The sequence below is a fragment of the Pistacia vera genome, unplaced genomic scaffold (genome assembly GCF_008641045.1).
Source record: "Pistacia vera cultivar Batoury unplaced genomic scaffold, PisVer_v2 Contig549, whole genome shotgun sequence".
In the NCBI taxonomy this organism is placed as follows: Eukaryota; Viridiplantae; Streptophyta; class Magnoliopsida; order Sapindales; family Anacardiaceae; genus Pistacia; species Pistacia vera.
Window position 1 is genome coordinate 670,968 of NW_022196389.1, and position 16,851 is coordinate 687,818.

The following is a 16,851-nucleotide window of genomic DNA, read 5'->3' on the forward strand; positions in this document are numbered from 1 at the left end:
TTCAACAATTTCTTGTAAAATTTAATTTAAGATTTAAAAACAATACATAACTACCACTATAAACTAAATTAATTATTACTAAGTTAGTAACACGTTTTCTACATAGTATTAAATAGAAGAATTCATATTCCACATTCTGATGCTTTATGTTGCTAAGGCATTGTAATGTTCCACTGAAATAGTCTCATCTCCTAAAATTCATAAAATAAATACTTGAAAGAAAATTTCGCCAAAAATTGATATGAATAATTGAATATGGTGAATAACAACAATTTCTTGGCAAAAATTGGAACATGTTCATGGATTTCAAAGCAATAAAATATTAACGTCCTTCAGGCTGCAACCATGCGTCTATGCCATTCACAGTTCAAAAAGCTTGTGAACCATATATTTCCAATTTCTTAACAACTTGTTAAAGTTAAATGTCATCCAATTTCTGAACAGCTGGTTACAAAATATACAACCTAAGAAAAGAGATTCCCTTTAAACATTAGAACCTTGGACAGGCCCAAGGCATAATAATAATAATAAATAAATAAATAAATAAAACACAACTAGGGGCACAAGCAAAAAGAGAGCCTAAGTGCTCCATCAATCACCTCAATAGTGTCTATACAAAAAACTAACCAAGCCACCACCAATGAAGGGATGCTTGTAGTAAAAAACAAAGGTGAAAGTAAAATTCAAAGTGAACATAACGACAGCTATATACTAACCATTGCTGCTGCAACTACCAAGCAAACCACAAAGAGAAATATCCACATGATTGTTGCCGCCTACCAAAAACCTTGCTATTACCGATATACAAAATCCAGCTACCACACAAACTAAGCTGCCACAATGCAAAAACATTTTAATTCAAAATTTACAACCACATTATGTGCATACCCTTTGAACATATAACCCTTCTAATGAAAAACAATGAACTTTTAGCCAAAAAGAAAAAAGTTGTGAATAAGAAATCTTTACCTAACTTGAACTGTTATTGATATGTACAACACCTGCATCACTGTCATCAAACATCCGCCACTTTAAGTTCCTTTTAAACAAATAAATAATATTATTTACATATCATAAAATGACTTATTTTGTATAATAAATAGGATTCTTCTCTTTAGTAACCCCAACAATTACTTTAATTTGTTTACCAAGTACAATTTGGTGCCCTCTATAAGTTATATATGTGAACACAACAAGCAATAAAAAAGATACCCATACCATAACCATGAAAATCTTTAATTAATTATTTAATTAAGTGTAAGAGAAGAGTCATTTTTTGTTTACATATCATAAAAATGACTAAAGTAGGAAAAAAAGATAATTAATTACAAACGTATAATACCTCATCATCCACATCGCTATCATCATAAATTGTCGAACAACATTCTTGAGCTGACATAACAATATAAAAAATTTACATTAGAGACTAACATATGTCAACAATTTTTTCTTGTTAATTGATCTAGAAATTTAAAAAATTGATTTGAGTACCCTTTCTATTAGTTCGTAACCAATTCTGAGAACACATCAATGCCTCTATCGTATTATAATGAAGTCTGTTGCGATGTGGACTCACTACATTGCCGCCAATGTTGAATGTGGACTCAGAAGCAATTGTGGAGATAGGAATGGCAAGGACATCTCGAGCAATACTTTGTAGGATAGGATATGTAGACCCATTTAATCTCCACCAACTCAATATATCAAAATCAGAAGTCCTGGGTAGAATTGTATCCTCTAAGTAACAATCCAACTCTGCCTTCCCTCGGCGAATACTAATTTCTTTTTCCATAAACATATCAAAACCAGCCATATATCCTTCAACACCTTTACTAGTACGAACAATAGTGTGAGAGAAAGGTGTATTGAAAGAGGGTTGATGTTGATAACTTTCTTGCCTTCGTTGGTATTGAAGAAACAAATTAGAACATAAGTTTCGAATCCTCATAATTTCATCTTGTGCATCATCTCCATAGATCAAAGGAAAGAAATATTCTTATAACTTCAACTTATATCTAGGATCTAAAACTATTGCAACCCCCATTACACCATGAATGATGTTCCAATACTTGCTAAACTTTTCATCCATCTTTGTTGCCATTTGCCTAATCACATCATTTTTAGATCTCAACCAAGAAGACAACTGAATTCTAATCTCACAGATTTTTGGAAAATAAATATTGGTTGTGGGATATGTTGTTCCGAAGAATAAGAGTGTTGTCTCGTAAAATATTTTTAACTTTCCTGAAATTTCTTTAGCCAACTGCCATTCTTCCTCGGTTGGCAAACATCTAAAATTTGGCTCACGAGGTTTTAAACGGCTAAATACTCCTTTTTAAAGGAAAGTCGTTTCAAGCATCAAATAGGTGGAGTTCCACCGAGTCCTACAATCAAGAGCCAGCTTCTTCGTACATCGACCGCCTGAATGAGTTGCGATTTCATCAAAACGTTGTTGTCTCTTAGGCGATGTCGTCCAATAAGCAACACTATCACGAATCTTTACTATTGCTTCTGCAATCACTGATAGGCCATCTTGAATAATTAAATTCAAAATATGTGCACAACAACACATATGAAACAAATCACCATGTAGCATAAGCGATGAGCGTTCAAGCTCTCCCAAGATATCTTGAACTACTGCATTATTAGTGGAGCAGTTATCTACTGTCAATGTAGAAAACTTCTCATCAATTTTCCACTCAAAGAAATTATCCATCAAGGTTGCAGAGAACACATCTTTGGTATGTGGGCAAGGCACATATAAGAACCTGCAAATAAATTAAACAAAATTCATATATTAATAATAATATAGCTACACAATATGTATGAGGAAATAAGAATAATAAAACATAAACATGTAATACCTTAGAAGTCGACTTTGTAAGACCCAATTGTTATCGATAAAATGTGTTGTCACGGTCATATATCCTTTGTTCTGATTTGTTGCAGTCCACAAATCAGTGGTGATAGCAATTCTTCCCAAATTATTTTTTAACATTTCCATAGACTTCTTCTCAACTTTATAAATCTTCATAATATCCTTCTTGATGGTCCTTCTACAGACAACCGTAAACAAGGGTTGCATAATGCTACAGAATTTTCTAAACCCCACATGATCAACCATGGCAACAGGGTACTCATGTAGAATAATCATATTTGCCATTTCGTTTCTTGCCGCCTCTTGGTCAAAATCGTAAGTGCTTAATGTCCTCTTAGCATCTTCTCTCTGGCTCACCACAAGCAACTTTTGTGATACATCTCCATACTTTCTCCGTAGGCAGACTTTATAGTGATCATGCAAATGTCGTGTTCCATTTTTATAACCACCAACAAGTTTTTTATGGTAGTAGTTACACTCTGCCTTGTCCTTACCATCAACTTTGACCTTTTGAAAATGAAGCTAGACAACTGACTTAGTCCTTCCACTTCCAATAACACGATTTTCTTCAGTTGAAATTTGAATAGGGCTTGAATGAGGTTTGTGGTTAGAAAGTGTTTCTTCAGAATCACCACTTCCTTCAGGTGGAGATTGCATTTGGACACTTTGAACAGTTGTAGATTGCCTTCGGGGATTGATAATCGAAACTTTCTTGGATGAGTTAGAATATTGATGTATGTCCTGTTGAAAGCTCTTTCTTTTGCCATGTAAATAGTGCGGATTTGACATGGTCAAATCTAGAACAATCCTACAGCCACAAAACATAGTTAATTTCCTCAAAACACCAAACAACAAAAGTCAATTAGACCCGTATTAAAAGACTTCCTGCCACGGCCCCAAACAACCCTCAAGTCGCCAAAAATCTCCCATTGAATAGCTGCCCACAAACATGACCCTACAAGCTCCCAAAACCCCACAAAACCCCACCAAGACAACTCACAAAAACCCTACAAACTCCCCAAGACCCCTAAAAACTCCACCAAGACAGCTCACGAAAGCTCCACAAACTCCCCAAGACCCCTAAATACCGCACCAAGACAGCTCACGAAAATCCTTAGAAACAACCAACCCACCGTGACACAACTCGCCCACAACTAAAAAACCCTCCAAAGGCATCACACAAACGAGCATTTATAAGATTCTTTCTAGGAGAGAATACTATTGGAGCTACCTTATAACATATTTTTTCAAAGAAACATTACTAAGAAGAATGATTGTTTTACCTTGTCTAAGAGATTAAGAGTTAGAGAGTTGAAATTGAGAGTGTGGAGGCTGGAGAGTGGAGAGGATGCTTGAGTAGGGATGAGCGCCTGAGATGTGAGCCACACTGCCATAGGCCCACAGAATCGTGTTTTAGGGACTTCAGCAGCAAGACTTTTGAGTCTTGACCTAAGACTTGAGAGAGACTTGAGAGTGAGATAGTGATATTGTAATTGGCTGATTGCGAATTGAGCCCTAAAACAATTAAAATTCTTCTTTTGTCTTTCCTTAATTCTTTAAAAATTAAAACGCTGCGTTTTGTTTCTTCCCTAATTTATTTTTCCTTTTTAATCAAGGTCAAACAGTTTGACTCAAACTATAAAAAGTTAAAAAAGAATTTAAGATGTTACTTTTTACACTTACAAAGTTACACATATAACAGTAACACATGTTACGCATCCCATAAAATAAATTAAAGGATTAATAAAAAAATTGATTTAATAAATACACAAGCACAATACACAATGTTAAAATTTAAATTGATTGCTATCACTCATCACCTCTCTGGTTTACAATGAATGAATTTTTCTTATTGTTTGTTATCACTTATTACAAGAGGAAAGTATGTTTATATACTAGGTTTAAATTACTAAAATCTATTATTACAAGGATTTCTATTCATAAGCCCAAACCCAATAAAAAATTAATAACTTAAAAGAAATCATTCAATGGTTATGCATGGAAAAATCCCAAACCACCTACAAGCTTGGGGGCGCGACCCTCGCTTGCTCATCTGGAAGCAGGACCCCCGATTGTGTCTGCGTTGCCCATTTTTGTTTGGCCATAAGAGTCCTTCGAATATTCTTGTCTTGATTTTAGTGATCAGTCATGACATTTTGGAATATGAATACAGAAGAGAGGAAGAGGCTCAATACATTAAAAAAAAGATATGGGACTGCCCCCCCATACATAAATAGTTCAAGTAATTGAGTCTGAGAGTCAAATGAATAAAAAATTTCATGTTTGGTTCGGGAAGGGATTATGGAAATTTTGAGATGAATAGAACGATAATCTACTTTCATTAAGTGATTTATTAGATAATCAAAAATTGAGGATCTTAAATACTATTCGAAATTCAGAAGAACTGCAGAGAGGGGCCATTGAACGATTGGAAAAAGCCAGGGCCCATTTATGGAAAGTTGGAAAGTTGAAATGTTGGATTGCTGGAGTACTCATACAACTCCAACAAGAATTAATACATTAATTATATTCAATCTTAACATAATTTATTAGGTAAATTACTGAATTATTCAATTGTATGGAAGCTTAGGTTTAGTTAGCCATGTTAATTAATTAATTTTTCATAAAATTAATATAACTAAATTCAATCTTAACATAATTTACTAGGTAAATTGATAAATTAATTCATAAAACACTATCTCCACTACAACTAATAAAATTAGTCCATTTGTGAAAGGGACAAATCCTATTATTTGATTAAGTTTAACGTCATATTTAATTGATCAATTAATTAATTACAAGGATAATTGAATTTGTGTAATTTGTAAGTCGTTAAACAATTGTATATATTCTTATATTGGTTTGTAAATTGTAATAATCTAATAAAATTTATTTTTGGGCCATGTATTATTATTTTGTGAAATTCAAAAAGTAATAATACATATATTTAATTATTAGACATTTAGACTCTCTCGTATTTTTCTATAAATTTAATACAAACATTAGAAAATATTATAAAAGTAAATATCATAAATTTACATACATTACTTAAAATCATGATTTAAACTCTAACTTTATATACAATTTCGTAAAGGGAAATAAAAAAAACATAAAATTCTAAAAAAAATGGGGTGGGGAAGGGATCCACCGGGTCGGGGTGGTCCGGGGCGGGCCGGGCCGGGGATTACACTATCCCCTCCCTCGGCCCATCCTCGGATGCAGGGATTTTACTACGGACCATCCCCGGCCCTATCCCCAATTTTTTCGGAGATTCCCCGACCCATTTGGGTTGGGTCAGATCCCCACGGGGCCGGGGCAAACGCCCATCTCCAGTAGAGTGCCTTTACACCTCGGCTTTCTATTTATTAAAAATTTAAAACTACTGCATATTGACTTTTCTAAACTAATGACTTACTGTACACACTCACTAATATAATGACAGCAGAGTTTATTTATATAAACTAAATATACAGCTAACTATATAGTCAATATGATATTGGGAAAATCCTCGTTTGGAACTCGAAAACTGAATCCAAATGTCCAGTTGAATTAGTCCTTTTAGACACTGGGATTCTCGTCCTCCGTATTTTGGATAATAATGTTACTCTGTGGAAAAGCTTTGATTCACCAACGGATACACTTCTTCCTCATCAAGCAACCAAAGACGCACCACTTATTTCATCAAGAAGCAAAAGCAACCATTCGTCAGGTTTTTACAAGTTTTATTTCGACAACGACAACGTTCTCCGACTTCTTTATGCTGGTCCTGAAGTGTCAAGTGTATATTGACCAAATCCCGAGTACTTAAGCTGGAATCAAGGACTGAAGGAAGGATGATATGCAACAACAGTCGAATGGCGGAATTCGATGGTTTAGGCTATTTCATATCAACTGATGAAGCATGGTTTCGTGCCACTGATTTTGGTGTGGTGCTCAAAAGAAGATTGACGCTCGATTTTGATGGTAATATTAGAATGTATAGCCTAGATGAGGCCAAAGGGACATGGAATGTTTCTTGGCAAGCCTTATCTCAACAATGTACGATTCATGGCATTTGTGGACCAAATAGTCTTTGTAGTTATGTTCCTAAGTCTAGTAGAATATGCTCTTGTTTACCAGGATTCAAGATAAAAAATCCCATTGATTGGTCTTATGGTTGTGAACCTGAATTCGAAATCAACTGCAATAATACTGAGGTTCCTTTCCTTCAACTCCCTAATGTTGATTTCTTTGGCTACGATATCCTTTACATGCCAAATTTAACTTTCTGCCAGTTTAAAAATGTATGCCTGCAATCGTGCATTTGCAAGGCTTTCATGCACAAATTCAACATAGAGAAAAACGTCTTTGACCGTTATCCGAAATTCCTCTTGTTTAATGGATACCGGTCGCCTAGTTTTCGTGGAATCACTCATTTAAAAGTGCCTAAAGCTGGAAATGTTTTTTCAAACAAAGACAATTCTCCAATAATGTCAATGTTGAATTGCTCAGGAGTCAGCGGATCATCAGAAACACATAGAATATACATGAAAGCAAAAGAAAATGAAAAGCTAAGATTTTTAGTGTGGTTTGCCTGCGGTATTGGCAGTGTTGAGATGACCTGCATCTTTTTAGTTTGGTGTTTTCTGTATCGGACTAACAATAGAGAGCCCGAAGTGGGGGGCTATTTTCTTGCTGCAACTGGCTTTAAGAAATTCGGTTACACTGAGCTCCAAAAGGCTACATTGGGTTTCACTGAAGAGATTGGAAGAGGTGCGGGAGGTGTCGTGTACAAAGGTTTACTGNAGGCAGAAGAAGAAGAATGTTATTGATAACTGATGGGTTTAAGGGGGACAAAGTGGGTCCCATTCACCACTTTGATATCTGTACACATCAGCAATCATCTCCTTCATCTATTATACATCATGTATTCTATCTATTTATTTATTGTATTGGGTATTTTCGTACTTTTGACTACCCATTGACTCTATCACTCCTTTGTCTTTTCCTTGAAATTATATTCTCCACGCGCCCTTTTTTTGCGTGACAAATAATACATACGTCTCCCGCTTATCATTCTATATTTGAGTTCATTTGCATTTGCTTTTACTTCTTTTTTAAATTCTTTTTCAATCATTGCAACTAAATAATTTAATAGAAAACACTAAAAAAAATTCTAGATGAAATTAAATATTTCTAGTGTTTTTTATTACCTATAATAAAGAGAGAAAAAAAAGAATTATTAGAAATTTATAGATTATTAAATTCAAAATTCAAATATTTTGAATCAATATTCTAAATTAAGAAAATCAATTTTACTTTTGTAATTAGCACAATAAATAATAAAATACGAAATTCAAATATATTAAAAAATAAAAGAAAAAAGTGGACCAGAGAAGCGCATGCTTTGAAAGAGGACGAAGCACTAGCAGGCGCCAGGTGGGCGCTGTGGAGAAGCATGCAAATGTAAAGCAGGTTGCAAAAGAAACTATTAATTCCCAGAATGCCCTCAAGAAGTTAACTGGACATACGTACCCTTTCCTTTTTAGACCCAAAGAACTTTAAATTCTGTTTCTCCTGTTATTTAGTCTTCTTCTTCTTCTTCTTTATTTATTTATTTATTTATTATATTTGTTTTCCAAAAATAATAATAGTAATAATAAACTTTTACTTTTCTTCTACTCTCTTTGTTTGTTATATTATTTAGTTCATATTACTTTAACGCAAACATTCTGTTGAAAATGTTAGTATGGTACATCTTTATTATTTGGCGGATAGAATAAGACCAAAGATTTTTGTCTCTACTTTTAATACCAAATTGTCTTCACCTTAATATATATATTTTTTATTTTTATATAATTTTTTTATGTAAACTTCGTTAGTTGAAGGTAATAATCTAATGCTAAAAAACGTTAAAACTAAGAAAATTTATTGTATAACCTCTCCTTTGCAGTCGAATAGCAAACCTTTTAACCACTAGATTAGTTATATCCAAAGAGTATTATATTCGAGTTACAGAAGAAGTAATCTATCATACTTTTGCGATTAACTTGATTTATTGAGCTTATAAGATATTCTATATTCCTGATAATTAGACAAACTCTAACGTATGTCTGGATACATCAGTTACCTAAAAAAAAGAAAATTGTTGTATATATATATATATTTTATTGAGATATCTTTTTTGAGTCGTTTATTTGAATTTTATAAAAAGGGAATTGCTGATAAAAGTTGTATCTATCTATATAATACAATACAATACAAAATATAATAAAAATCGAATCTCTATAAACTATCCAATAATTTATATAAGAAATTTATATAAATATAATAAATAAAGTAAAAAAGGGCTTTTTTTAAACTTTTTTTTTTTTTTTGTGTGTAATGTAACATAATAATTGTCTTTTTTTCAATTAGGAGAGATGGCTGAGTGGATTAAAGCGGCGGAATCTGCCCTGCCTATTAAATTGGGAGTTAATGAGCATTTCTATAGCTAGATGGATTTGACTTGGATACCCCCAAACATAGATGGCAATTTAATATACAAAACTTTGACATTTGCCCAACTAATTAAAATAATTATCAATTAAAAAAAAAAAAAGGAAGATAGAGGTTGGCATGAATGGAAGGGAGAAAAACTAATTAGCGGTCAACAAGATTTATTGGGTATAATCAAGAGGTTTGAGTTCGATCCCTGAGTTGTTAATAGAGTGATTACTAAAGAGATTTACAGTCCTATCAACTTCAGGATGCATGGAGATTATTGAGTATGTATAAACTGGTTTAGACATCCCCGGTCATCAGAAAAAGAAAAGGGAGAAAAACGAAAAAGAAAAGAAAGAAAAGAAGGGGAAATTGAGAGAATCAGGGCGTGGCGGGGGGGGCACAGGATTAACCCATGCCAATTTGTTCACCAACTAGCCATCATCTTCATCACATATAATATAATGTGAAATTTGTAACCAATTTCTGGTAGGGTCACGCGCCTCACGCCACCCCAGGCCTTCTCATACGCTCCCTCTCTGCACACCCTCCCAGTCCCCACCCACTATATTTTAATAAATTATATTATTTTAACTATTAATTAAAACTATCTCTAAATAAAAATTATTAATTAAACGTATAAATGACGTCAGGAGGTTGTGCAGAATAATACGAAAATATAAAGGCCTTATTTTGATATGTTAAAGAATCTAATACTCATTCAATGTATTGGCTCAAATGATGTTGGAACTAAACCAAGATCATGTTGATTATGGGAAGAAGATTTAAGTATTAGTAAAGTAGAAGAGATTGACATAAATTAGGAGTATGATAAAAATGTGTCAGGAGTATTTTATTACAGAATATGAATATAAAAAAATGGATAAAAAGAATAACATGATGGAATGTAAGATTTTATTACTTAGAATAACATGAGATTTGTAACATTAATTTAATGTAAGAGACATAATATTCGTTGGTATTAGATGATGCATTCCTGAAGTCAACTTTAAAATTTTCAAATATATTCCTTGAGAACTTAGGTGTGATATTGGTCTGTATCAAATCAGGTTTAATTTTATTTTTTTTCCTTTTTTTTTTTTTTTCAATTTGCACACGTCTCAATTAATCTCTCAAAATCTTTTTAAGTAATATATCCAACAGTCCCAAACGAACTGTCAAACTACTATAAGTAATTGTTAAATCAAGTTTAATTTAATAATTCAATTGGTTTAATTTGAAGAATTAACGAAGAATCCATGATTGCTGAGTAGTTATTGCGAATATTTAATAGATCTTTTCTGTTGTGTTAAAACCAGAAATAAATTAATTTAGACATCATGATTCTTCTTCTTTATAACTTTTCCAAAATTTCTCAAAATTCAATTATAGTATGTATTAATTTCTTATCATATTTGCGGCAAACAAAATGTACCATTTTACATTCTCACGAAAGGTCATTCCATCACATTTGAGATTGGGTATTTAAAATTTCACATTTGAAATTATCGGCAATCAAGCGATTAAGATTTGTTCAATCGCCCCTTCCAAGTCAAATTCCTATCAATCCCAACAACCAAAATCCAACATTTCACTATCAAAAGACTCATTAATCTTCCCTCTTCAAAAGCTCCAACATTCTAGACCGAGTTTGCTCTTTGTTCGTTACCGGAATATAAATTTAGATTGTAAAGTAGTATTTTAAAAATTTATGTGTCATTAAGCCATTATTTGAGAAGGAAAAAATGTACAACTCTTGAAATTTTTATAGAAGCAAGTACCCTTTGTAATTAATACGGGGTTTTCACAATGTCTAGCTACTAATGCNAACATCCATTGTTCTTTTCTATTAAACAACAACGTATATGACTAAAGCTTATTCTCTGTTTGGCGGCTGAGAAAATCAACATTCAATATCGAACAATACTTACAAGCCACACATAAAAACAACAAAACTAATCACAACTCATGAATTCTCTAAAAAGAACCCAGAAAGCTTAGAGAAAAAAAAAAAAAAAACACACACTAACCTTTAGAAGATACTGAAAATATGAGGACCTTCTATGCTGGTTCTTGTTCTTGTAAACAAGTCTTTCAAAAATTCCAAACTCTGTTTGAAGTTGAGCCAAAAGAGTCTTCAGTTTCTCTTCAAGACTTCCAATTTCCGATGAATCCATCTCTTACACATCAATCACCTCTCTCTCTTCTCTTTTCACTCCGCTTCCTCACACTCTTGGACTGCCGCGAATTCTTTCCTCTATTCTTAACCAAAAATGGGCCGGGTCTCTGGCCCAAATGGGTCGGGCTCAGGCCCAAGTGAATTATATGGAGTAATATGGGCTTTAAATTAAATAAGAATACAAAAATTTCAAATGCTTTTTTGGGGAAGTATTTAGCCCCACCTAATTAATCTTCAAACCCCCACCCGTTTTAAAATTTATTTGCTTTTGACAAATTTAACTTTAATTTAAATTATAATACATATCATCATTATTTCTAAATATACTCATACTCTATTTTACATTTTGGTTTTAATTTTTAACATTTAATGTTATGTAAACACTAACCCTAAATTTTCATAATCATTGAGACCTTTTGTTTTATTTTAGATATTTCTTTGTTTGATAAAAATATAATACTAAAACGTTAGAAAAAGTAATTACATAACGAGATGAATCTGAATTAGACTAAGAGAAAGATAAGTTGAAATTAGGAAATTAGGGGGAAAGAAGTGTAAAGAAGAAACCTAATTAAGTTTGACTTGGGAAAAGGGTGTAAACCAAAAAAAAACCTAATTAAGTTTGAAATTGAGGAAAATAAACCGATTAACCTTAGAAGGTTATTTTCGGTATTAAATAGGGTTTAAAGGGTTTTTTTTAAAAAAAAAAAAATTATAGAAGAGGTGTATTTAGGCATCCAGTGAAGATCAATTATAGAGGAATTAAAAATCACTTTTTTTTTTTTTTTCCTTTTGTGTGTGTTATTTAGTGCTTGAATGGGCCACTTATGTAAAATAGAGTAATAAAAGTCAAATAATAGATAATGCATAGTTTATTAGTGGTATTTAGAAGACTTCCATTAATGAAGCATAAATCAAATTGTGGATTAGGTGAGAAGTTTTGATGAGTCTTATCCCTTGACTTTTCTTCAAAATTTTCATATCTAAATATGTTTGTTTTTCCTCTTTGACATACTTTTCACTAAGCATGATTGACGTTAGATTGACACTTCAAGTGGATTATAGCTACTTATAACATTACGACTGTCTATTTCTATTTAACATATATGTATATAGACACTCAAATATTTTCCCATGGGCAATTAATGACCATCATTATCATAAAACAATTTTATGGAAAAAATCTTAGAATGAAATAAGTTAAATTACATATTTATCTTAGAGCTTACATTCGGTTGTTGTAGATTTGGAGAAAGTTTTGTTATAAAAGCTGAGAGGTTATTGGTATTTCAAAATACCAATTGTTATGCAATTAAAAGTAATTGCAGTTTTTTCTTTTATTTGAAAACAAATTGCTTCGGTTACTGCAATTCAAAGCATGGCAGTTTCTTATATTAATTTGAAGTGTAATGGTGGCAATTATAAGGGGTGTAACATAATTAAAAGTTGAGTTGTTATGAATAGATTATCAAGTATAAAAAAGGGTGTTTATTCTCTTTTGATGTACAATCTTTCCATTCAATAGAATCCACTTTTGCTTTTGCATCTTTATTCTATCAACTTTCCTTCACCACTTCTACGTTGTTCTAAGCTTTTGTCAAAGAGTGTACTTTAACTAGAAGTTCGTCATTATATCTAGGAGGTCAGTCCGCTGTTGAGCCTTTTTGCACCACGAAGATTCTCCAGTAGGGGTGGAATTCTGATCTTAAGGACAGTGTTTTTGCATGCCTTGATGCTACTGTATTGTTGCTGTTTCACTGCTGTATCATTGCTACTGTTTCGCTGCTGTGTTTGTTGCTGTATTATTACTGTTTTGCTGCTGTGTTTGTTGCTATTTTCCTGTTGTTTCACTGCTGTTCTTCTGCTGTTTTGTTGCTGTTCTTCCACTGTTTTGCTGCTGCTGTTTTGCTACTAATTTTTATTAAATTTCAACAAGTTTTGTATCATGTTGCACTACAATGATAAAATAACCATGTTTCATTCGTTTTAATATGATATATTTTCATTGACTAGTTGTATTGCAATAAAATGTACATCATAATTTTCGTAAATACCTTTTATATATATATATATATATAAACTAAATATGATTTTGAAAGATTTTCTTGAAATTCGTATTATATGTGTTAAAAAGGAAGAAAAAAATGACTTAAATCTCTAGAAATTGATTTGATGATTTTATATATCTATTTGATATTTGACATTCGAATTTCATACATAATAATTTCGAATTGTTTTTTCGCGAGCCGTATGAGGAGAAAACTTCTTATACGTTTTTAGGGGGTATTGTTCTAGGGGGGGTATTGTTCATTTATATCTATCCCAATGAGCCGTTTATCGAATCGTTGCAATTGATGTTCAATCCTATCAAGAAGGAAGAGATCTTCGGAAAGTGGGTTTTTATGACAAAGCATGATTAACGTTAGCTTGACACATCAAGTGGATTGTAGATACTTATAATTCATGACAATTGTATTAGGACGGTCTATTTCCAATTAACATATATGTATATATATATGTATAAATAAACAATATAGTCACATTCAATCAATATGTATAGACACTTATTATTTTCCCATGGGCAATTAATGACTGTCATTATCTTTTTCAATTTTATGGAAAATCTTAGAATGCAATAAGTTAAATTACGTATTTATCTTACATCTTACATTTGGTTGTTGTAGACGTGGAGAAACTTTTGTATCACGTTGCAATACAGTGATAAAATAACCATGTTTCATTTGTGTTAATGTGACTTATTCTCATTGACTAGTTGTATTACAATAGGATATACATAAGATTTCTAGTAGAGATATAGATATATATATATCATCTTACAATACAATTAGATAATGATAAAATAAGTACGTTTTCTAAAGATTCTTTCAAAATTCGTATTATATGTGTTGCATAACGTGAAATTGAAGTAAAGATATAAAACAGTGGAAAAGCATGAAAATGACGACTTCTTTTTGTAAGTGAGTTAGAGTTTCTTTAAGGACACACTTAGCATTTAGAAGAAACTAGGTAGGCAATATAATTACATATTGATGTATTTGATTGAGATGGATTCTTAGGTAAATAGTTATGGTGTGGATGGTCCTTATCAAGCTCCAACTACCCATTGAAGGATCCCTATGAAAGCAATGGAAAAACTTTTTCTTTCTTCTTGTTTCTTCCCTTATCACTTTCATTGGTCCCTCTATCTTTGAATATATGGCTTTAATTATGAAGAAACCAGGTTTGATGTTCTTCTTCGAATTTGGATAATTAGTTGATTTCCTCTTTTGTTCTCCAATAATTCAAATTTCAATATAAACCATGTTCTAACCTATCTCTCTAACAACGGTCGCATTTCTTAATATGCAAAATTTATTAACTACCATGAATAAATAATAATAATCAACCATAAATACCCATTCATGGGTAGCCTAGGGAAGGGCAAACCAAGGTGGCTGGAAATGGTTAAACCCATTATCTTAGGTTTGATTCCCCGTTGGACGCAGATGTAGTATTTTTGTCTATGATTTACTTGGAGGACTGCGATGTTGCTGTGAGATAACTCTACTTGAAGATTAGTTGAGGTGCGCGTAAACTAACCCAAACACTTCAATTATTAAAAAATATATATATATCAAACATAAACAATGATAAATTAAAGTATAGAATAGAGTTAAAGAATAGCCATAAAATGAAATTGTAGTACCCACTTGTCCAAAGCTTAGCTTGTTAACTTCCCTCAAAGGAAAAGCAAAAGGTAGAACAAAACAAAGATTAGATTAATTGTGGGATATAGTAAGCAACCATATATTATATGATTGAGATATATTTTATTTGTAGCTAAGAAAATTTTGCTTGTAACTTTCCCAAGGAGGACCCATTTCTCAATCTCATGTCTTGTTGCCTCCATCATTTGAATCCAATTTTCTTCTCATGTCTCAACACGTGTATCACATACCACATCAAAGTTTGGCACACAATTTGAGAAACAAAAAATATTGTTTCAATCAAAAGGAAAAGCAACCTAATCATGTTTAGTTGAGAGGTTTAACAAAAAATTTATAATTAATTATGCTTATTATATGTAAAATATAATATAAACACTTGATAAGATTAAACTTGAAATCATTCTTTAATTAATTAATTATAAGAAGTTTGGTATTGCCTTTTTCATATCCTACCCAACTCTCCACTTATCCTTAACACAAAACAAATTAATTGAACATAGAAAATTAAATTAAATTAAATTAAATTAAATTAAATTAGTTAGGTGGTTTTCATCTAGATGTCCTCCTCCCTTGGTGGTATGCTTCTCTCCTACCAAATGGATTGTAGTTAATATTTCAATCTTTCTCTAGGATAAGGACACTCCTCTTACCTAGTTTTTTAAATTTATAATGAAGGGATATTTTTCTTACCCAAATGAAGATTAATTACACTAATCATAATTAGTATTTTGCTAATAAAAAACATTAATGTTCATACTATATATGAAAATCCCTTGTTTCTCTGTGAGCAAATCCTTAGTTATGTCAATGACTCATCTTGTAGTATTGTTGTTGTCAATTAGTTAAATATAATATAACAATTATTTGGAGTATAATTGGAGATGGGTATGATTCAAATTAAAGATATAATTATGGTAGGCTGCCCATGTACCCAAGTAGAAATTTCATTTAAAATGGGATAAACATTGTGAAACATGAGTGGATCTAATTATAACATCTCTTACTCTAAGTTGAATAATTTGAAAAGAGGTTGATTGAAGATGAAGATTGAATTAATACCAACAAGCAAAGTAACCAAAACCTTCTTTTTTTATTTTTTATTTTTATTTTTTTGTTATGACTGGGATGTATAGTTCAATTTACATGCATTTTGACTAATTCTTGAGATCTATGGATTACCCTACAAATCTAACGTTTCACGGTAAATCACAAATATGATAAATGACTCTAAAATTCGAACTTAAAAAGTCAATAAAGAAAATAAATATTATTGATCGTTAAGCTAAACCCTTTGAGATTTCTTTTGTTATTCTTCTTCTACTACTCTTGTTGTTTTTGAAAAGGATAAAGAAATTTAATGTTGTTTCGTTTGTAGCTTTTGCTTTATTCCAAAAGCCTTAGAGACACTTGATCTAGATCCACCAATAAAATCCCAACACTTTGTGATTGATTATGTCATTGATCATGCCACCAACATCTCTCTATCTTTGTTGTTTATTATTAATTAATTAATGTATTAAGGAGTAGATTTCGTTAGTCAATTGCCTTCATTAATAGCTCTTTATGAAAGTATATTTGTTGTCAATTTAGTTATGGCAATTTGA

At 31.9% G+C, this 16,851-nt stretch overlaps 1 protein-coding gene across 1 annotated transcript; it reads left to right on the top strand.

Moving 5' to 3' along the window:
- Nucleotides 1-6,732: 6,732 nt before the first annotated feature.
- LOC116107855 (putative receptor protein kinase ZmPK1) lies at nt 6,733-7,689 on the top strand. Its single transcript, XM_031394135.1, has one exon. The coding sequence runs from the start codon at nt 6,733-6,735 to the stop codon at nt 7,687-7,689; it is 957 nt and encodes a 318-aa protein (XP_031249995.1).
- The last annotated feature ends 9,162 nt before the right edge of the window (nt 7,690-16,851 follow it).